This window comes from Dermacentor silvarum, chromosome 2 (assembly GCF_013339745.2).
Source record: "Dermacentor silvarum isolate Dsil-2018 chromosome 2, BIME_Dsil_1.4, whole genome shotgun sequence".
Taxonomy (NCBI): Eukaryota; Metazoa; Arthropoda; class Arachnida; order Ixodida; family Ixodidae; genus Dermacentor; species Dermacentor silvarum.
In genome coordinates, this window is record NC_051155.1 from 184,903,378 (window position 1) to 184,926,871 (window position 23,494).

At 44.7% G+C, this 23,494-nt stretch overlaps 1 protein-coding gene across 1 annotated transcript in view; it reads left to right on the forward strand.

The window, feature by feature from the left end:
- The window catches only part of LOC119442285 (protein unc-80 homolog), a 182,055-nt gene that overhangs the window by 7,105 nt on the left and 151,456 nt on the right, over positions 1-23,494 (forward strand). Inside the window, exons 5-10 of the mRNA XM_049662030.1 lie at positions 510-741; positions 3,158-3,413; positions 9,745-9,839; positions 16,328-16,429; positions 19,085-19,254; positions 22,777-23,121. Coding sequence (XP_049517987.1) covers positions 510-741; positions 3,158-3,413; positions 9,745-9,839; positions 16,328-16,429; positions 19,085-19,254; positions 22,777-23,121 — 1,200 coding nt within the window. The remainder of the gene's footprint in view (positions 1-509; positions 742-3,157; positions 3,414-9,744; positions 9,840-16,327; positions 16,430-19,084; positions 19,255-22,776; positions 23,122-23,494) is intronic.

Here is a 23,494-nt window from a genome sequence, read left to right on the forward strand (position 1 = left end):
ATCTAGAGAGACTATCAAAAGAGGCTGCATTCTAGTGCGCCATTAATTATTGTTTTTGCATGTGAAGGCGATATGCGCTAAAAACATCTATATATGCGCTAGATACATAGACCATTTAAAAAATAATGTGAAGTTGCCAAGTTCTTAAAGTAGTGCTACAAGATTCCTATTCTCCTATAAATTGTTACGTAGCTCGTGATCGTGAAAAAAGAATTCTTAACATGTGCCAAACTTGGTAAATATATTACTATTATTATTGTGACATTTGTTAATTAAAGGTTGCTGTCATTGTGAATTATTTTGACCGATCAGTTCTTCAAGTTGTTCATTCCCACATGCATCCTAGCTGCCGAAAATTGCCACACTATTTGGAAATGTTGTTACAAATAAAAAAAAATAAACACCTCAAACGCATCAATAAGCTGAGCATGTTAAGCAAGTGGGATATTTTCTTTGTGTAAACGTTTGCATCTTGTTTGCTTAATCTATAGCATCATTTCTGTCACCAGGTGGCGCTTGGTACGGGCGGCTCTGCCTCATGTGATGCACTGCTGTGCTGCCCTGCTGTACGCAAGAAAGGAAAGCTGCTTGGAGAAGCTAGGAGCAGCAGAGACCAAGCTACTATACACTCTTCACTGGATCCTGCTGGATGCTGCTGAAGAGTGTACCGATGCTGAGCACAGTCAGACTGGCCAGCTGCCTGATAAGAGCCAGTACATCTTCCCAATCACCGTCATCCAGGTGGCATTCTCTTCCACTTAAGTCATTTCGTATATGCATTAAGAAAAATTGCACAACTTTAGTAACCCTATATGGCCATTTCTGAGGGGAAAGGATCCATCAGCTTTGAGTGTTTCTTGAAACTGTAAGTTGCAGACACATGTGCGAAGTGGCTGTGCACACACTTACTGTTAGAACCGTTGTTTTCTTTCTTCACTGTTTTATTTCAAGACAGCAGTCATCAACACAATGGTTGAGTCACTGTTCTGATGCTTGTGTGGCTGGACTTGGGTCATGTGTAGTCGCTGAATTGTGAAGGTGGTCCACGAGGGTAGCTTCCACAACCACTAGCTGTTTGTTGGAGCCGGTGAGCCATAGTGTTGGTAGTTCCAAAAGCAGCAAGTTGATGCAGCCGCTTACGCCAGGCTTGCTAGCATGTTGTAATGTTGAGCTATGCTCGAATGCTTGGTTAATGCAGCAGTGGTCTTCATTGATCATCACAGTTTATTCATCGAGAAGTTTGCTTCTGTTTTTGAGATATTTGCAGTCTAACATAAGAAACTGTGCTTGTTAAGTTCCCATCCTTTCTCCTTGATTGCTTTCCTCAAGTTCGTCAGTGTGTTGACATAACATGCCTTTAGTTAGTTATTGTTGTCTTATGTGACATGAACTGCAGAAGCAAAGCTGCTTCTGCACCTCAGAAGACAATCGACATATCTTTCCGAGCAAATTTTTTTTGTTTTGAATTTCTCAGGTGCAGGTGCCAACTTGTCCTTTCGTTGCATTGACTCCAATTTGGACTTGGCATCTTTGTGATAGACTCCTGTCTAGCTGAAAGTTATCATACGAGTCGTCACGGAGCACTTCCAAGTTCTCCTGGCAGCAGTGAAGCCTCATGGTCTAGGAATCGTGTCAACATTTTCAGAACCGATTTTGCCCTTGCCTTTCACCACATGCACACCCTTCTATGAACAATTTTCTGAACTGAAGCTACAGAGACCCCCAATTTCTCAGCTATTCTGGAGACCGTAATCTGTCTATTTTGCAAAATTAAAGCTTCTATTTTTGTGCATGTTTCTGTGGAAGTTGCTTGCACAGGCTGTTTTGTGTGAGGGTCATGTTGAATGGAGTCCCTATCCCTCTTGAATTAAATGGACTTGCTGAGGGTCTCGTTGGTGCATACTTAACATAATTAATGAGCAAAAAAAAACAATATGAAAGAAAAGGGGGTGGACACAGGACAAGCGCTGCTCTCAACGATTTATTGCACAGCGTTGTCATGGAATATATATAAAGACGAGTGAGCTTGTTGGGAGCAGAAAATACCACGCCTATGTTGTGTCTACTCACCACCTTCTTGAGGTTATGAGACTTGGTGCATATAAGTCGCAACTTCCAGCCGATGATTATTCCTTGTGGATTCGCCACCGTCCTTGCTGTGCCTTTCCTTAAACTTATGCAGGAGGGTTTCAACAACTGTCGAGATCACTGTGGGCAGAATGCCTAGACTTGCTTCAACATGCTGGGTTGGTTTTCTTCATACTCAAGTAGAATAAGTGAATGCCTCTCATACCTTAAACTTATGGTATTATTGCATCTGGTGCCCTTCATTTACTTTCTATTAGTCCCGAAGGGATGCCTTACAGGCTGAATCCTTCTGTAGACGAGCAACCACAAGCATCAGTACACAAGTACATACTCTATACTCTCTTTAAGACATGTCTTGCCAGGCTGAATTCTTTGATTAACTGAACTGTTAGGGGACCTTTGCTTAGCTTAGAATAAGCTTAGCGTACTTTAGTTGTGCCAAGTTTTTTATTATACAGATTTTCAAAATCTCTTCAAGTTCGTGTCGAAGGTAGCCTTCTGTATATCTGTAAATAAATGACAATGTAAGAAAGAACACAAGCACCTTCCTAGCAACATCACCAATTCTCAATGTGTGCTGGTCTCTGGTGTTTTTTAAACCTGCCGCAGTAACTCAGTGGCTATGGTATTGCGCTGCTGAGCTCGAGGTCGTGGGTTCAATCCCAAGCACGGCGGCCACATTCCTATGGAGGTGGAATGCCGAAATGATTGTGTACCTTGCAAAGAACCCCCGGTGGTAAAAATGAATCTGGAGCTGGGGGGGGGGGGGGGGGGGGCATTATGGCATGCCTCATATCAGATTCTGGCTTCGGCACGTAAAATCTGAGAATTTTTTTTTTCTAGCGTCTTTTGAGAAGGCCCATCATGCTGCCTCGCTGTTCCTGCTCGTAGCATTGTTACTAGACTGTATGACAAGAAAGCCTATTCGCAGTAGTAATGCTTGATTGAGTAATATTTGCATTGCTATACATGTTTAGAATTTTGGAAATACCATGCTTGACTTTTGATTGATGATCTCTTCTTTTTCTTCTTTCTTCACTTGTTCCCTTCCTTCTTTCATGTGTTCCAGGTCTTTGTATACCTGTTTGCCCCACTAATTCCATTCCTGAAGCAGTCAGACTTTGTGGGGAGTTTCCGGTTGGAAAATGGAGTTCGCATCTGGGAGCCTTTGTGGGAGCACCGACACCCTGCTGTTCCCTGCTTCACTGCCCCTGTGCAACCGCATGGTCATGCCATGCGTGCACGCAGGGCTGATTTCGACCTTCGACGACACGAATATGGCGATGTCTTCATTGGGGGAGCCCCAGCGAAACTTCGCAAGCAAGGTCTCTGCATTTTTCTGCCCTTCATTTCCTTCATTGCCACCTGTCATGGTGGCTCACTAGCCAACGAGTTCTGCTGCTGTATACACGGTCACATGTTTGATTCATGACCACCACAGCAGCAGCATTGTGATAGCGGCAGAATGCAAAAATCTGTGTAGCCAGGAATTTTTTTGGGGCAGGGGGGGCAATGACTCACTTGACTGAAGGAGGGGGACAGGCAGGCTGGTGTTGTCGCTCATCATTTTATGCCAGTTGTTCCTGGTACCCAATAATTTCAGAGGAGGGGGGGGGGGGGAGGCACGAGCTTGTTGTGCCCTCCCCTGGCTACGCTCCTGACAAAAATGCTTGGGTACTAAAGTGCCCATGCAAAACTTTGCCGTTAATGGCACAGCCCAAACTGTGCATTGGTAGTGTAGCCACAGCTACTCCTGATCAAAAACACCTAGTGTGTGTGGTGAAAACTATTTAAAGAGGTCCAGAGGCTCGACTTAAGCCGAGGCGGGCCGCTCCCCGTTGGCACTGTCAGGCCAGGCCCTTCAGCGACATCATGGGCCCTCTGGAGAGCCCTTAATTGATCTTGAAGCAATGGGCTTTGGATTCTTTTTTCCCATTGTGTCCATTCTTCCAGGAGGCTGAGAAGAGTTGCGGGGCACCCCGCAAGCATATGTTTGATTTCAATGATGCCATTACAATCATTGCATTCCATCCTAATCTCCCTCTCCGGATATACTATTTTGTTTATGTGGTACGGCGTGGGGTATGTACCCGTTTGCAATAAGGGCAGTGAGACTGCCTGAGCCCTGTTTAGTTTTGAGTGTGGCAATGGGAATTGCCTGCGTCCTAGATAGTAATGTTTGGTAATCTCATAAGTTATTGAATGATCTCTATGTTCCCCGGCCTGATGGTGAACGGCTCGGTTATGGCTGTCACGGTTAGCAAGTCCTCGTGCCAAGTCATGCGCAACCTCGTTGAGGTTTACCCGAGTCTCGTCCACTTTCCCCATATGCGCAGGAAACCATCGGATTTCTGTTCTCCTAATCCTAATGTTTTCAAAGAGTTTAGCTGCAACTCCAGCTACGTAGCCTTTATCAAAACTTTTTACAGTGGCTTTTGAATTACTGTAAATGAAGGCCCACTTATTACTCCTGATGGCTAGAGCAATTGCCACTTGTTCTGCTACCATGGGTTCCTTGGTAAAAATAGTGATAGCGTCTTGCACCTTTCCTTGAGAATTTGATACAATGGACGTATAGGCTTCTTTACCTTTCACCCAGGCAGCATCAACTATAGCTGCCAGTTGGATCTGTTGTTCTAACTCCTGCAAGAGTTCTTTGGCTCTTGCCTTTCTCCTTTTGATATTATATTCTGGATACATGTTTCTGGGGAGAGGGTTGGTTCTGATCCTATCCCTAACTTCAGTATTCAATTCCACTTCAGCCTCTATTGGGCTCCTTGATCTATTCAGTTCTACACCTATTGTCTGTAATATATTCTGCCAGCTCGTGTTTTTTTCAATCTTTCGTGTTGCCCTAGCTGTTGGGCCTCAGCGATTTCTTCCATTGTGTTGTGGACCCCTAGACTCATGAGCTTGTCAGTTGCAGCAGTACTCGGTATCCCTAGGGCTATTTTAACAAGTTTCGTGATCATGACATTGAGTTTGTTAAGTTCTGCCTGTTTCCATTTGAATAATCCGGCCACGTAAGTCAAGTGGCAGAGAGAAAAAGAATGTATTAGTCTCAAAGCACCGTCTTCCCCCAAGCCTCTGTTTCTGTTGGTAATTCTCCTTACTAACCTACAAACTTCATCTGTTTTGTTCGATATATGTTGTATTGTACTATAATTGGCATTGTTTTCTTCTAGGCGATAACCAATAACCTTGATTTTTCCAACTAGCCTGATTGCGGATCCTTCATGAGTGTATAGGAGCACTCCTGGCTCCTCTTCTGGAATGTAGCCTCTTGGTTTACAACCTTTTCTGGTCTCAAGTCAGAAGCTAAGAATTTGGGAAACAGGGCACTCCACAAGGAACTGTGCTCTCGCCCATGCTATTCAATTTACCAATGTCTAAGGTTGCAAGTAATTTAGAGAAAATCGAGGGTTTACATTATGTCGTATATGCCGACGACATAACCATTTGGAGTGCCAAGGATAATGTAGAACAGACAGAGACCAGACTACAGGAAAGTGTATATGTTATAGAGAACACACTGAAAGACATGGGGCTGAAATGCTCGGCAGCCAAGTTGGAACTTTTGGTCATTAATTATGTTAAAAAGCCTCTTACCTAACCCCATCTCCGAGAGAACGTCAAGTATTGCCTTATGTTTCAAACGTTCAAAAGCTTTTTCCACATCCATTCCTAGAAGAGCTTTCATGTGTGTTTGACTGGCCTGTACGAGTTGGTGTTTTATTAAGAGCATAGTATCCTGGGTTGACAACTCGGGTTGGAAGCCAATGAGGTTGTACGGGAGGATGTCGTTCTGCTCAACATATTTTGTGAGCCGATTTAGGATGACATGTTCCATGGCTTTGCCTAGACACGACGTCAAAGAAATAGGCCGGAGGTTGTCCAGAGTTAATTGTTTGCCTGGCTGAGGATAGTATTGGCCATCCTCCATTCCTCTGAGTATATCCCCTTCCTCCAACATTCATTAAAATGTTCAGTTAGGTAAGAAATTGATTCATCATCCAGATTTCTTAAAATCTTGTTAGTTATTCCATCAGGTCCAGCTGCTGATCTACCATTAAGACTGTGAAGAGCCACCCTGACTTCACTATCAGTGAAATACAGGTCAATATCCTCACATATGCCACCTGAATATTTGAGGCCATCATCTCCTTCGTTTGGTCGCTTAAGTGGGAGATATATGGCGGCGAGTCTATTCATAATTTCTTCCGGTGTTTTATCCTGGCTCTCCTGATGAACCAACTTGTCTATAGTTGTTCTCTTATTTGTCCTTGTTTCATTCTCGTTGAGCGAGTATTTGAGGAGGTTCCAGCTACTTCCATGTTTGATTCTGCCATCCGCAGAGTTACAGATATCATCCCACTGTAGTTTCACGGGTGTCTTCGAGTGCTCATCATTTTCTCTGTTTAATTGTGCTATATTTTAGCCTTCTGTTAAGTCTTTGCGTTTTCCATCTCTGTACTATAGCCTGTTTGGCCTCAGTCAAATGTGCCAGCCTGCTGTCCATAGCCTCAATATTTTCCTCTGTCTTGATTTCTTTAGAGGCCTCTTTGACGTCCTCTCTGAGCTGGTTAACCCATGTCTGAAAGGACTCCTTCTCTGTATCTATAGGCCCCACTTTCCCTCTTTTCGCCCTGACTTTCCTGAACTGGTCCCAGTCCATGAATTTGAAGGTTCTAGGTCCCTGTCTCGCAGTGGCGCACCGACGGGGGGGGATTCGGGGGTTGTAACCCCCCCCTGAGGCCGACTTAACCCCCCCTTTTGTTTAACCCCTTTTCTTTCCTTAGGCATTTGAGTACTGCAACTAAGATGTAAGACGCGCAATCGTCTGCACACTCGCAAAAAGCGCATTTTTTTGACAATTTGCTGTGAAGAAATCGAAATTAGTGCTGTTTAGATGGTATTGGCAAACTGTCAACCCCCCCTGGCAAAGATATATAATGATCACTACCGAGATCAATGTTCGAGTTTTCCCAATTAGCTCCTCTTAAGTTATTAACAAAAGTGAGATCTGGTGTGGAGTCCCTGTTTGTGGATGTGCTACAACGGGTGGGGTACGCCGGATCGGTAATCAAGCATAACACCCTATCCATAGCGAGACTCCATAGATCCTCTCCCTTATTTGTGTTCCATGTATATCCCCATCTGTGATAGGGAGCAATAAAGTCCCCTCCAATAATGAGCGGGGAGTTTTTGGCAATCGAAGGCACTTTGTTGAAGAGTGCTCTAAAGTTCTGTCTCATATCTCTAGGGCTGCTGTAAATATTTAAACAGAAAATGCTTTGTGCCTTGCCTCTGTTCCTTTTAAGTATTATTTCAACTAGAATAAATTCGAACCTGGAATATCTAAGATGAATATCGTGCTCGATGTATGGCAACCTTTTGTCGATCAGAGTTGCCTACCCCCTCCCCATTTTTTTGTCTCTACATATCGCTTTGTACTTAGTAAGCATGATTTCGTCTGCCAAGGTCTCCTGCAGCATAATTACTTTTGGCCTGGCTCCAGATGACCTGATCACCTGTCGCAGAGCTGCTTTCTTGTGTTGAAACCCGTGACAATTCCATTGCTACACGTTAAATCTATGATTACTGTCCATTATTATTGGGTGAGTCCGCCTGCTTGTTACCGACTATTTTCCTCTTTGTGTTGCCCCCTGACAGTCCAGGAAGTAATTTAACACTATCTCTTGTGGTAGATACTCATCGTCATCTTCCCCTCGCGCTTCAATCTTCTTAAGTCTTTTCTCCGCCGTTGACCTCCATTTCCACAATTTGTCCACTTTAAAGTTAGTCGTTTCCACTGTCTCTCCTACTGCTTTAATTGCCTCTTTTATTTCACTGAGGGCTGAGAAAACTGAATCATCCTCGGAGCTCACTGCCCTTTTTTTAGGGGCAGGGGAGCTGTCTTTACCTGGATCACTGTATTTGCTTACCGGTCTATCTATCTCTGCTCTAACAGGGCTCGACTGCTCTTTTTTACGGAGTTCTGTTACCTGCCTGGTCAATTCCTCATTTGCTTTTCTTAAACAAGTTACTTCTTTGATTAATTGCTCTATCCTGGCATCATTGTCACCAGCCACAGCCGCCGAGATGCCCCCAGCAACCCTCATCGTACATTTCACTTTGTCAGCCCAGGTGGTCCCTGACATTTGCATCTCGCCAGGTGTAGAGCCCCTTTCCACGAAGCGCACCTGCGCATCCTTTGACTTGGAGTGGCTTCCATCCCTAGATAGTGAACGGCGCCTGGATCTGGTACCACTCCTGGAGCGTGAGCATTCCCCATGATCGGGGCGGGCGATGGTTGGGCGCCAGCTGTCACGCCTCCGAAAGCGCCCTTGTTGACGACGTGAGTCCTGTTGCGCTCTTTTCGACGTAAGGGATTTAGAATCTGAGCTTGCAAAGTTTGTCACCTGTAGGGTCGTCGCCTTCAGAAAATTTACACTTAGGTGCACACATATGTTCATCTCCTGGGTTGCGAGTTCTACATCCTCTGCAGTGAACAAGGTCAGGTGTTGGACACACATCAGAGCGGTGTCCTACCCTTTCGCAAGTGTAGCAAACGTCGAAATACTTCCTATAAAGGTACCATCTCACTAATGTCGACCCGTATCTGACAAAATTGGGCACTTTGAGTCCGTCGAAAAGTAGTATGACCGATCCCAACGTCTTGATGCGCTTGGCAGCCAGCGCAAGTGGGTTCAAGTCATGCACGATGTTTCTTGTTATCATAGCTTGCGAGTCTCTAATGTCCACTCTTCGGATGACACCCTTACACGTGGCATTTGGTGCCGCTTTGTATGCATTCACCTCATATTCCACTTCCATAATCTTTCTTGAAAGACTTGATTCTAACATACTTCGCCACGTGTTCGGGCTTAGGTGTGCTGACGACAATGATGTTTTCAGTGAAGTTAGGGCACACAACATCTTCACAGGCCTGTTCTTCCGTGAGGCCTGACACCTCAATGACTGCGGTGCCAACAGTAGTGCTGCTCGCCTTGTTCAAATTAAGTCCTCCTCGAGGTCGTATAGTGATCTTACTGTGCTCCTCAGCTTTGATAACCCGATTCTTGACCATTCCACCGGCAGCGGTTCCACTGATGCCATGCTCTCGTTGATTACGTGGCAATGTGCTCTTCTCGTCCACAGCCTTTGTAGTAGTTCGTGATCTTCGGCCAGCCACTATTTACCATCCGAAGTCGTTCTCGTCCTTATTTTCATTTCCAGCAAAATATTCTTCTTCCATGTTTGTATCTGCCGTGCCTGCGGGAAAGTAGGCCGACTAGGCCCAACAACGGCCTTACTTCTCGATAAGCCTAGCTCTGCTAAGCAAAGGGTTGGCGTGTAGGAGCAGAAAAAGTCCCGTGAAATTTTGAAAATACAAGCTTGGTGTCTTGGCGACACCAAACACAATCTTAGTGTCGGTCGATTCGCGGTAGCTTCTCGGATCCAGTGATATGCTTCGTTTCGTTGTACTCTCAAAATTGGCCAGCAGAGCATGGAAAAACGAAGGAGCCGAGGGTGAGCACGTCCTCTCCCTCCGACTTCTTCTTCTTCCAAAAACACCTAGTGGCACATCCTATTAGGTTCAGTTCAAAATCATCTTGAAAGTGAACTAACCTGTCATTTGCTTTTGTTCTTTAGAGTCGGTGAAAACTGGCACGAATGAAAAGGAGGGTAGTGACCATGGCTCTCCTGACATCACGCTGACAAGCAGAGCGTCGTCAGCATCCGCAATTGTAAGTAAAATTGAAAGTGAATGTACAACTGCAAAAATACGACGTTTACTCTATGTAGTGGCACAGTTTTTAATGCCCATGATGTCCAAAGGGGGAAAGAATGTTTAGAATCAAGGCAATTAAAACGTTGGCATGCATCTTTGTTTTGCAGCATTTTCCTCCTGCTTTCAAGAAAATAGAACATTCAGGAAAATACAACATTCAGCTGGGGGCTGTTCACAGTCATGGCATTGCATTTTATTTGATTAATTTGTATAGCCGAATAACTGGTATACAATGTGTTATACAAGCAAGATCTGAAATGAGGATATGCGAGGGTAAGGACAGACACTGTGTATATGCAAGTAAATGCTGGGTACATCAAGCGATGCTTGATGTGACTTTTTGTCAGTGCATTCAATAACTCTGTTAATGGCTTGTGTCATTATGTGAATAAGTGAAAGTTTGTGTATTTCCAAAAATTATTTAGGCGCAGTGAAAATAAGTACTGATGACAAGGAGGCAACTGTTAGTAATACACAGGATGTTCCTTTTGTCGAATGCCTTATGTTATCTTTAAGTCACACACATGTTTTGATTATAACAACCTGTATGCAAGCTTCGTTAAATGTTCTCTATACAGGAAGGGTAGTTTTGCTAGTCCTCTGCAGAGTGCCAAACTGAAACTTTTTTCGTTCCAGTTTTCATTCTGGTTTACTGAAAATGGTTCAAGTGCATTAGCATAACCGAACAATAACTACAGGAAAACAGCACAAATTTATTTTGTACAAAAACTTGACACTGCTGTTAAGCTGCACTGAAAGATCAAGAAGGGAAACAAAAGGGATAAATTTTTGTTAATAATGACCCTATAAAGCCAACAGGCAATTAAGCCAGGGAAAGCATAGGGGTAATTAGTTGTGGTTGAAATTGAAATCTAGAAAATAATGAGGAAAATGGAAAAATGAAAATGAACGAAAAGATAATTTTCGCTGGTGGTAAACGAACCAACACCTCGGCATTACGTGTGTGTCGCTACCAATGGTGCTATGTCGATGGCCATCAATCCATCAGCTGACTTGGGTATCTATGTGTACTAGATCTAGCGAGTGTTAGCCAGCGCCAGTCAGGGCCATAGTGGGCGGATGTGGACCATTCCTTTTTTTTTATTTGATGGCATCACATAACACGTGAGGGCCCCTCACCAGGCCACATAGCAAATTTTTGTTAAATGCTGCAAGTTGTTACATGACTTCTAGGGAGCGTTCTACTGCAAGAATTTTTCAAATTGATTCATTAATAGCCGAGATATAACATAACGCTCTCTCCAATTGCCCCTGTGTAGACTTCGCAAGCGAAAATCCATCCCTGTGCTCTCATACTGGAGCTGGAGGATCGCATGATGCATACGTCACGGGCCCTGCCTTCTCTTTTCTTTTTTTTCCTCGCTTTTTTTCCGCGCGGCGCACTTCCGCTGACGGTCTCTCGTGCGAGCTGTAGCGTTTGTCTCGTTTTGCGCAGCGCAGGATTTTGCATGCTGTGCACGAGAAAACTTGACAGAGCATGATCGTGCCCTGGAACACGATAGAAAATGACATAGTTTTGTTGCCTGCACGTACGGCTGCATAACATGGGAACTTGCAGACGAAACGGAAGTACATCTCTCTTACTGCGGTGCGATGTAAAAAAAAGGACACGCAGACATTCGGTTTGTGTGTTTTATTATTTCTCTAAACTTTAGTTCGTCGATTGAAGCAACAGATTACACAAATAGCGGATGTTGCCTTGAATAATTCTCGAAGTGTCATGTGTCAATATGAGCGATGTGACAGCATATACATGTACGTAGGCACACTTGCTGATGTAAGTCATCTCTCCGTCTTGGAGCGTGGTGCCCAGGAGGAGAAGGGCGAACGGCGTTTAGTTTGAAATTTCAGCTCTTTCCACGGCACATAGCAATGTAATTCTTAGCAGACACGATCGTGAGCATGCACTGTGCTTGTCAGCTCAATATGGCCAGATCTGGTGAGGGGCCCTTTAAGAGAGCAAGCACGTAGCTAATAAACCCTAGTATGCTACCTAATGGCATCAAGGGTGCCAGATTTGAGACCCTCACTATGAATGAACAAGAAGGGAAACAGAAGGGCTTGATTTTTGTTAATCATGACCGTATAAAGCCAACAGGCAATGAAGCCAACGAAAGCATAGGAGGTAATTAGTTGTTGTTGAAATTTAAATGTAGAAAATAATGAAGGAAATGGAAAATGAAAGTGGACGCAAGGATAACTTGTCGCTAGTAGGAGATGAACCCACAACTTTCACATTACGTGTGTTTTGCACTACCACTTGGGCTATGGCGACCGCCATCAATCTGTCCACTGACTTGGGTATTTATGTGTGCTAGATCTAGCCCTAGGAGTGTTAACTAGCACCATTCCAGGCTATAGCGGGTGGATGTGGAACATTCTTTATTTTTGCCCGATGGCGTCACGTAATATGTAAACTTAAGAGAGCTAATAAACCTTCGTAGACTACCTAATGGCATCAAGGCTGCCAGATTCTGAAAGATAATGCGTATTGTTCTTTAGGGCACATGTAATAACAAAAGAATTATGCAAATCGAACACCAATGCTGGAATATATCTGAAGTGAAGCTTTATTGAAAGAGAGAGCGAGAGTAGAAAATTTTGAGGAACCGCTGAGATTCCTCTAGCCTGCTACTCCACTAAAGGGAAAAGGGAAGGGGAGAAAAATAGGGGACTGAGGAGTAATGGTGAGGACAGGCAGTAGGACAGTGGCGTAGCCAGGGGGGGGGGTTGGGGGGGTTCAAACCCCCCCCCCGAAATTTTTTCCGCACCCCCCCCCCCTACTTACCCACCCTTTGTTTTCGTCGCTTCGCGCTGACATAATTCATGAAACCGGTGCTACTATCACAATTTAATTCCTGGGCGCTTCCGTTTGGGTTGGTAATTTACAGCGAATCATGTCTGCATATGGAAAAAACTGTCACGGTGTTTGTCAAGGCTTTCACACTCTGTGAAGTTTTGGGCGAGAATGTGGCGGCCGCATTCTGAAGCAACAAATGCGCAACAAATGAAGCAACAAATGCGGCAGCCGCATTTTAGAAGATGGCGAAAACGCTCAACGCCCGTTTACTTAGATTTAGGTTGCACGTTAAAGACCCCAGGTGGTCGAAATCTCCGGTATACATTTCCGCCGCTTCCCTTCAGGTGCCGGTTAGGCCGCGCTCGCGCAGGATTTTAGGCTACGTTCACACTTGGTCTCAAAGCTGTAGGAAGCGGCAAAATCTTGCAAAAATCCGCCCGCCTAGGCGGCAAAACAGGCAGAAATACAGGCTGCGAGTCAAATCGGTCTCGGGCCGATTTTTTCGCCATGGCGAAGCGAAAACGCGGCGGAAAGTCGTTCTGCTTCACTGGAAGCTACACTAGCATGTAAACAACCGGTCGTAAAATGGCACCGGGCACCAAAACCATGGCACCAAAAGTGTAGGCTGTAATGCTGATCGACGCGATCAAGAACCAGCCCTTGCTCTACGACAAGAGTGGCACTAAAACGTACTGTCAGCAATACTCGCGATAGTATTCAACGTCGCGCGACCGGAGGTGCGGCAACGAAGCCTTGGCGTGACCCAACTTCTCGCGCTTTTGCAAAGCCAGGCGAACCCACCACCGCCGTTTCCGAGGTGTCCGCGTCTTCCGTTTATTTATTGTCCATTTCTAGAAAACAAGTAGGTAGAAGTATAAAAGCCATTTCTTCTTCCACTTCCATGGCAGACAATAGTTAGGCAGATTCCTCATTGGCGCTCCATAATTCTCCTCGCACGTGTACGGTATGTTGCAGAAGTCGCGGGGTGCTTTTCTCATCGCGACGATAGATTGGGAGCGTAGGTCTCACGTAGGACGCGCAGGCTTTGGCGAGCCCCAACACAAGGGCCAGCCCGGGTTTTAGCTGTGGTGTTCCCGTTGCCCCTTTGGTGTCCTGGAGGCGCCGACAATACGAAATGATGAAATGTTATTACAACTTGTAAATAAAAGCTATTAAAGAAATATTATCACGCCTAGGCACCAACCTGTGACTCAGCGCTACCGCGCCCGTGTGCGGAGAATTACGGAACGCCAACGAGGAATTTACCGAAGGTCGCAGATGACACGCGAAGTTGCGTAAGATGATCACTTTTGATGACGGTACGTGGGTCAAAGAATGAACATACCGCTCGAAATAATGCAATAATGAGCGCCACCACGCTGACAAACGTACACAGACTAGATGGATCTGGACGAAAACGGCAGCGGCGGCCGCGGCGGTAGCAAAACAAATGTGAACAACTTGGACAGGCGCGGAAAAAATTTTCCGGCCGCTTCGGCCTTTCCGCCCGCTTTGGCCTTTCCGTCCGCTTGCCGCTTTCCAAGTGTGAACCTAGGCTTAGTCTGCGCGACAAACGTCTCTTGTTTGCGATTGCGCCCCTATGGAAGGCTGGTAATTACTGTTGTGTTGTTGAATCCCAAACCAGCAATTACGGAAGGCTGGTAGTTGCTGTTTTGTTGTGGAATCCCAAACCAGCAATGTACACACGAAGGGGTTGATGACAGCAGTGAAATTCCACCGACTCGCAATAAAATGCACGAAACAGACAGCCGACAAGCATGAATTACTGCTGTGCGCAGTACAGCGTAAGTAACTCTTGTTGCAGGCGCTGACAGTTCTCGTCAGAGTTCACGCGTCCTGAGAAATTGGTTATGTGCACTATGCACTGAACAATACCGGAGTTCATTCCTGCATCACTAGTACACCAATCACTCGAGATTCTGTGAGGTACAAGGCCGCTTCCTGTTTGCACCGGCGTAAGTGAAGCAGAAATGAGTTGCACGCACTACTTAAAATGCGTACACATGCCATATCTGTGCTGAGCGGTGAAATATTCTGTACAATTCTGAATCTGTTGACGTAAAGGCAAATGACGGCTGCACGCTCGCACACAGCGGAAGACACAGCGGCCCATGCACTTGCCGCAGGAAATGCAACCCTCTCGTATGAGGGAGCAGGGCGACGAAAGCTTCGAAAAAAAAAAAAAAAACGCCTTACGCGTTTTTGCGCGTATTTAAGTTTTCTAGCGCAAAGACGCAGCGAACAAGCTATTGCTATGGGAGTAGGTATAGCCTGGTCACACGTGCATTTTCACGCGCATAGCCGTCCTTGACTTGTGAAACGCCCTTCGCCCCGACGAGGACGACGCCATCTATGCTTAACGGAAATTAACAATTAATAATGTCTGCTCCGATCGAACGGGTCGTCTCAATGATGCGTTTTCGAAGACTGGTCCATTCAGTGGCGCGATGAGAGACCGTTGCTCCAAACGCCCACTGTACCTGTCGTACTTACTGTATTTACTGAGCTTACTTTACTTTTTACTTAATTTCTTCACAAGCACACGCGAGGGGGGGGGGGGGGGGGCGGTCCCATGTCTGTGATATACATATATAGAGTCTGCTTACACTCTATATATGAAATCGGTCCCATGTCGATAAGAAATGCTTACGCTATTTCTTATCGATCACGTGACCTAGAGGAAAGCAGAAGCTTGCACCCCCCCCCCGGTCGGGCCGGTGAACCCCCCCCGAAAAAAATTTCTGGCTACGCCCCTGCAGTAGGATGCAAATATATACAGGTTTGTGATCGTAGGGTGTGTTTCCAGCTTTTAATTTAGGCCTGTGTTAACTAAATATCTTAATAGAGCCTTGATGGTTTGCTTCGTTGATATGACCAGCCAAGGGCCCAGTAGCACTATTTCACTGAACGCCTTTTTGGTAATTGGTGCTAATGAAGAAATCAATGCATGCTGTTAAGTCATAGTGGTGACAAGCAACAAGCATATGTGCTCCACTGTCTTAGGTTCTTTGCACGCATCACAGTCTGGCGAGTCCGCGCATTGGATGCGATGGAAATATTGCAATGGTAAATGCAGCACCTAGTCTGCCCCCTGACACGATGCGCTGAAAACCGTATTAACGGTGCTGCTACTTTTAAAGCCACGGCAAGATAGTGTGTACTTACAAGTGCAGGCAATGCATCAATGAAAAGCTCCCGAAAAGGTTACGTACCTGAACCAAAAACCATTATTTTTTCCTTTCGGTTTCGCCCCGGAGTGAAAAAGATTGTAACATTTTGGTTCAGTTTCTGTTTGAGCAAAACATAATGTTTTCTCCTTTTTTTTGTTCAGTTCCGGTTCGATATCCTGGTCTTGTGTTTCTTCCGCTGAGCTGCTTATTGCAACAGGGCCATAATTTCAGCTACCATTAAATGTTGTTTACCATAGGGAAATGTTAAAAATGCAAATATTAACCCTTTGTTGACTAAAATATTGCATAAACCCTGCTGTAGTTGCATGCCTCATTGCATTGTGGTTTACAGTGTGTCGAATATCGCTGACTAGCCTAGATGTCTACTTTGTTAACATTGTGTTTAAAGTTTATTGAATTTCCTCTTCTCAGAAGGAAACTACTGACTCTGAAGTGAATGTGCCTGTGGTGAAAGAAAGTGAGCCAAAAGTAACAATCTTGGAAGGGTGTCGTCCAAGCCCTTCAAAGTCTCAGGTAAGAGATGCTAGTGGCGCGAGTGCTGCACTGCTAACGCCACCTAACGGCAGGGTTACTCAGGTGCAAAGGGGAGTAGCTGCTGCCTCTTTGGCTTGGGGTTGGTGGAGCGTGCAAACTTGTTGCGCGCCTGTTGGCACACTCTGTGGGACCATTTTGCGAGGCTTCGGAGCGAGGCACAGGGATGGATGAACTCGATTGTTCGAACGCACCACTGTTTGCGTGACCGTGCATGCGAACGATTAGGCATTGGTGTCCAGCATGGGGGCAAACATATTCTTTCAATATCCTGTCGCGGTGAGTCAGACTTCCTCAATTCGATTGCGCCCATCGGCATGTTTGGTTCAGTAATTTGGCTAGCTGCCATTGGCGTATGAAAGGTGCACTAAGTGCCCTTTTGATTGTCTGCACTACTATGTTGTCATTACTTTGTCCCAGGAGCATGTTTGAAACCCCACAGTGTCAGTATTCAGGCTCGAATTAGAATTTTAACAATAAGAATGGCAACCCTATGTGTCTTAGTTTGCTTAGTTTCATATTTCAAATAAAAATTCATCTCATATGACATCAGATTTGTAGTTCAAGACACCTGCAGGTCAGTTTACTTGTCTGATATTATATGAGGCTTTTTTTTTTGTCTGCTAGATTGGACTCTTATAAAGTGCCAGTACTGTGCATAATATGGGTTTAGTCAGTTTCTAAATGCTTATAGTTCTGGATTTCTTAAACCACAATTTATGATCTCAATAAAAGTGCTGTGCAATTACTTCTGATAGTTCTGACATTGGTTGCATTGGCTTTACCTGTATTTGTAAGTCTCAGAAAGTTTAATGTCAGCTGATTGAAATGAGTAGAATGCTTGAGGCCAACACTTTGAGCACTACTGGTCATACCAAAAGTGCTAACCGTGGTTAAATGAGCACGGAGATGCCTCTTGAGCAGCCAGAAATCAACTTCTGCAGGACGTACACTTTTACAGTGCTATGTAATGGTGTTGATGTGGATGGCCTGATAAACTTGCTGCTTGCTTTAATGGAGCTGGTTCTAGGCTGTATTAATGTGTAGGAACATGTGAACACCTTTGTTGGTGTTTAGTGCAAATTTTATTAGCATACATTTCGTAGAATCTGTTCCACATGGTAGACTTTAAGATAAGAGTGGTGGGCTCACAATAAAGAGCTGTTGAATTTGAAGCAGCACTTTGTCTTGCAAAACAGTTCTTCAAATGTGCATGCAACAGTGACAAGGCTACTCTGGAGCAAATATTAATCTTGCTAGATTGTAGGACAGAGACCATTACGATAAACATTACCAGTAAACTCTATGCACATTTCGAAGGCATCCTCTAATTTTTTACTTCGATAATTGTAACTTAGCTTTCACTTATTCTTGTAATATTGAGTTAACTAAAATTACAGTAAACCCCTGTTAACTCGAAGCTGTAAAAACCAGAAATTTTTTTTAGATATGTGGAGTTTCAAGATATGTGAAATCATGAATGTACAAACCCTCTGGCCCTGTATGGATCACATGGAGTTTTTCCAAACTACCATTAGTAATATTTCGGTTACTTTCACGTATATCGGCACTAGAGAGGTCGGTGCCTACGGGCAATGGCGTTATAGTCAAGACGATTGATCCTAATGATATATTTGAAGCCAGTCATACAAGCATAACCATTTCCAGATGTCCAAAAAGCTGACGCTACTGCTTTCTGCATCATAATGAATTCCGGCCAATTCAACTTCAATAACTAAAGCTACAGAAGAGTGCAATTGTAATTCCTTTAGCAGCCCACTAGTGACTCTGCATTTATGCCTCACCGTCATGCGAGCATGAAGCGAGCGTCCTTTCAAGCCGCAATCTTGCTGAATTGCTGTGGGCTCGCATGCTGGCTTCTTTTTGGCGTAGCACATGAGCTGACCACACCTGCTCAAAAGTGCCGATCATCTTGCCCAAGGTCACAATGAATACGCTGCGACCACATTGATGCGTCACTGACAGTGTCCCAAATGAGAAGAAAAAAAAAAATAGAGACTCCCAATGTGCCACTGCCACATGAGGGTGATAGCAAGTGCGCGCGACCAGTGATAGAAAGAAGGAAGGGGGGAAGATACATGGAAAGTGCGGCCTGGCGTTGTCTGGCTGGGCTAGCGAGCTGCCGCTGGGTGAGAAGCGAGTGCAAGCGATGCTGCCGACAATGCCCCGTTGCCTTTTTCCTGGTATATGTGAAGACGAGGTTATGAGATATCTGCACTGCCATGCAAGAACTTTTCGATATATGAGGGACAGAGCACATGGGTTAAAGACATGGCTGGAAAAAAATTTTCACTTAACCTATGTTTAGAGATATCCAAGTTCGAGGAGGGTTTACTGTAATTGTTTTTTTATAATTCGCTAATAAGTCTAATGTGCCAGACTTGCATGACTGAAAGTGTTTGGCAAAAATGCGTATAACAGTGAATTTGTTATGAAGGTTTGACATTTAGTTTTTAAGTGTGAGACGCGTACCTAGTCTCGCATATTTGTCTACAGGATGCATACTGCCTGAATGTGGAAGTGTGCAGTTGTCGAGATGTTTCCATTGGTAATTATGGCCTTGATGGTGTTCATGTAAACACTAAGACAAATTTGTTCATGCTTCCTTTGTTTCAGGGGGAATTGGCTGCGAGACCTGCTCCAAAGGCCGATGATGGAGTTAAGAAAGAAGCCCTGACAGATATTTGTATGGCCACCTACCTTGATGTGTCTGTTATGAGGTGCCTCTTTATCTCCCAGTGGCTGGAAGAAGGTGTGCATTGGGCCTTGCAGTTTCTTCTAAACAGGTATGCTGCAGTGTGGCCTTTGAATTTTAAAGCGCAGCTTGTTTTGCCTTTTCTCCCCATTTTGTGGGTACTGGCTGCTGCTGTCTTGCTGATTGTACTACAACTTGGGCCACTGGGCATTTGCCACTGGGTAACTGCCCAAATAGACAACTTAGGCCACTGGGCATGTACAACTTTCTGGGTATTTGAACATTCTTGGCCAATCCCCCAGGTAGGTTATGTGCCACTGAGTAGGTGCCCAAATAGACAAGTAGAGCAAGAGGCAAGAGGTGAGAAAGTCAGCGACAAATGCATGTGGAGAAGTAAGTAAAGGGGCTGAAATGGTACCAGAGCCTGCATTGAGCGAGGAGTGTTGAGCTACATTGAAGTGAAGGGAAGTCATTTCAGTAAACATCAAAGAAAGGTTTGCATATGCCCGATTTTCACATATGCTGTGGGGCCCGTTGACTTTCTTTCATTGATGAGCGCTATTTTTATAGCCTGCTGTGATGGATTGGTGATTTGACAGGTTGATACTGTAACACTTTCGAGGCTGGGCTCCGAGTCACGAACTTGCTGCATTTTCACTAATGGTGCTGAATATACAATTTTGACAGGAAGAGACCAATTTCTTAAATTTGTTCAACCTGTCATGTACTTTTGTTGAAGTGAGATGTAGCATTATATTTCCATAGAAATTTGGTTAATATTGGAAATTAGTCTGCAGTCAGAAGCACCTAGAGTAACACGCAACATGCAGGCACTCGGACCTCCTCTCAGAATTTGAAACATGCAGTATTTCTGAAACCTGCGCTGCTCCAGAGCTGATTTTGTGCCTGATTGCATTAACTAAATTCAGTTTCCTTTAAAGAAATAAAGCCAATGTTGCTGCTGTTTCTAAATACAAATTAAATATACGTGTAAAGTTTGTATGAAAATTTAAGAGCCCCGTTTTACCATAGTGTAAGCTGGAGACTTCTTCATATTGTAGCATAAATATTTCGTATAATATTTATATGGTGCAATTCAGCTGGTGTTTAATTTGCATGTAGGCAGAGCTAAACTTATCATAAACTTATTCTCTTTGGTTATAGATGAAAGAAATACTTGGTATTTCCAAAGAGGGAAGTTGAATATGATGACTGAATGTCAGAGAGAGATAGATGGTTAAAGGGGCATCATTATTAGTTGCAGCATTCATTTTGTGTATCCATAGCTTTGCCAGAGGGAGCCATCGCTTTTGGAAATATTTTCGGTGAATGCAGTACACGTATGTTGTTAGAAGGGGACATGATGAAGGAACTTTTATTGGAGCAGTGGTACATACAATGTTAAACACTCAATAGCATCCATTTTCAAGCACCATGTGCCATGAAGAATGAGCCGTGAACCGTATGTCATGAGAAGTGTGCATCATCTGGAGTAATAAGAGTTGGTGGCCCATCTTCTGCTGATACAAGTGGCCAACGCAGGCAAGGTGTCTCTGTTGTGCATCATGTACGTTGGAGTAGTTTGAGTTGGAATTGTCAGAATTGCACTATAGTGTGCTGTGGTTGTCATGTTGGGAAAGAGGCATGCTAGCTGTGGAAGTGGCAAGCAGTCAATGTAAGTCCCAGCACATAAATTGAAATTGAGTGTGACACCAGAGGATCAGCTGCATTCGGCTGCCGTGCGAAAAGCTCAGATCTCAGAGGAGCAACTAGCAGTAGCTCCCAAATTTGATAGTGAGACAACAGAAGTGTGCATCATGCAGGTGAATGACCTTGCGATCATCATGCATAACCAGGGTCCAATGTGTCGGACATTACTGAGAAAACCCTGTGTTCTCCTGGTGTGTTTGAGCACTCCACTTTGCACATACTGTTGTTGTAGCTGAAAACCTGCACATTCCTTGAACATGACAGGTCTACAAGTTTTGCTGCTAGGCATTTTAAAGCGAAATTTTTTTTGCCTCTTCCTTCGACTTTTCCACCGCTGCTGCTGTCGCTCTCTTGCACGTCGCCTCGGGAGGTGGTTCAGAGTGCGCATATCTATGGCAGGAGCGTAGCAAACAGGAAAGGCGACGCGAGAAACTTGTTTGGACCTTTCCATTGCATCGCATGTGCACAGTGCCCTCTGGAGCTCCCTGGACATTGCCACAATACCTTCTTGACAGCTGTAACTATCCCTAACCTCCCACAAAAGTATTGCAGAAACTGCAGCACTTACGTTTCTACTAACATACAACAGTCCACAGGAGAGTTAGATAGAATGGTAGAGAGGAGGTAGGGAGAGGAGGTAGAGAATGGGTAGAACTGACGCGTTCAGGAAACGAGTGAATGACAACCTTGTCACTCTTCGCTGGCAGTTCCCATACATGGGAGAAAGGCAGGAGAGGGGAAAGGCAAGGAAACGCGACTACTAGACACGACAGTGGTTGCGGGCAAACTGGATAAATTTAAGTTCAAGGTGCGCTACAATACGTTCCTGCTATTTCTGAAAAATAAACACCATCCAAATTTGTCAATCGGACAACTGACGCACGGCGTGCAGACACAAAGCCGCAATAAAGTACCGTAGTGTCTAGGCGACACTATGGAAGTGTTCACACGTGAAATCAACGCTTCTGTGCCCGCTGCGGTAGCTTTGTGGCTATGGCATTGCTCGGGGTCGTGAATTTGATCCCGACCACAGCAACCGCATTTCGCCGAGGGTGAAATACAGAAACGCTTATGTACTTGGATTTAAGTGCAAGCCAAAGAACCCCAGGGGGTCAAAATTGATCTGGAGTTTGTCACTACAGCATACCTCTAATCCGATTGTGGTTTTGGCACGTACAGCACCATAATTCAGTTAAAGTTGAACACTTGTGTGACAATGCTATTTGCCATGTGAGGCAATGACACTTCTTGGAGGTTATGAACAATTGTGCAGAACAATGCCTCAAAGAAACACGTCTCACTATGTGTTTTGTGTACTATGCAGACAAACAACAGTGATGCATGCACGGCAACGTTTGACATCAACTCAGCACTTTCGTATTGAACTAAACACTGAAAAAATGACATTCTCTGTCAACATCACCGTAAATTATCATCAGTCAACACTAACAGCACGGAAAGCTTTGCTTACATCGATTTCCACAGTGCATGGGATCCGCATAATTTTTTTCCATTGGTACTGTTCTCATGTTGTGGAACTTTTAGGCTCATTGATAATAGTCGGAAGGTGATGCACTCTGGCATCAAGTTTAATCAAAACGAAGCCTTGTTGTGCAAGTACTATTGATTCCGATACATAGTGTGTTCATAGCTGATGGCCCTCTAAAAGATGTCCACAGGCTTCTTACAATGAGTGGAACATACAAATGGTGAAAAATCTAGAACTGCGCAAATATGATTGCTTAGCAGCTGTGGACACAGAACATGAAAAAAATGGGGGCAGGAATACACATCTGTAGTGTGAGAGACATTGCATTACACACATATCATTTAGCAAAAGTGAAGGTGTCACCAAATGCAATTTCTGCAGAATGCAACACCATGTATGTCTCTCCCCATGCAGGTTGCAGGGCATAGCAGAGGAACAGGCACGTGAGGTGCGGCCGCGCAAGCGGAGCAGTTCATTGCCTGTGCCACGACCAGAACCACCACCACCGCCTTCTCCGAAGCAGCGGGAGCAGCCAGCGCCACCATCCACGCCTCGTCCCCTGGGCAGCTATGTGGCTTCGGGCAGAGACTCGTGTCCTAGCCCGTTCCTGCGTGGCCTTCCCCTGATGCATGGCCAGGGGGGGGCGAGTGGTGGCGGACCACCAAGCCACCACACCAGCATGCAGGAGCTGCGGCAGCAACAGCAGCCACAGCCACAGCCTTTTCCTCATCGCTGCATGGCATCCCCGGACTTGCGCCGGTGTGCCCTTCTGAAAATATAAATAGTACCCATTCTCGATTTCCTAAGTGAAAGCACAAAAAATAGGGTGGGGCCAACAAAAATAAATACAGGATAGTGCACTGAATACTAACTACAGTCGAACCTCGTTATAACGAAGTTGCATCTTACACAAAAATACCTTCATTATATTCAATATTCGTTTAAGCATATAATTATTACATGCTAATATGCATGAGAAACATTTTATGTTTACCTTGTCATATCGGATAATTTGTTATATCCATGTTCATTGTATATAAGAGCGATTCAGAAAGTAATGCCTCCAAGCCCACTACTTTGCCAATAGTACTGCAAACATTTTGAACTTTTTATCATTAATGCACTGAGATTT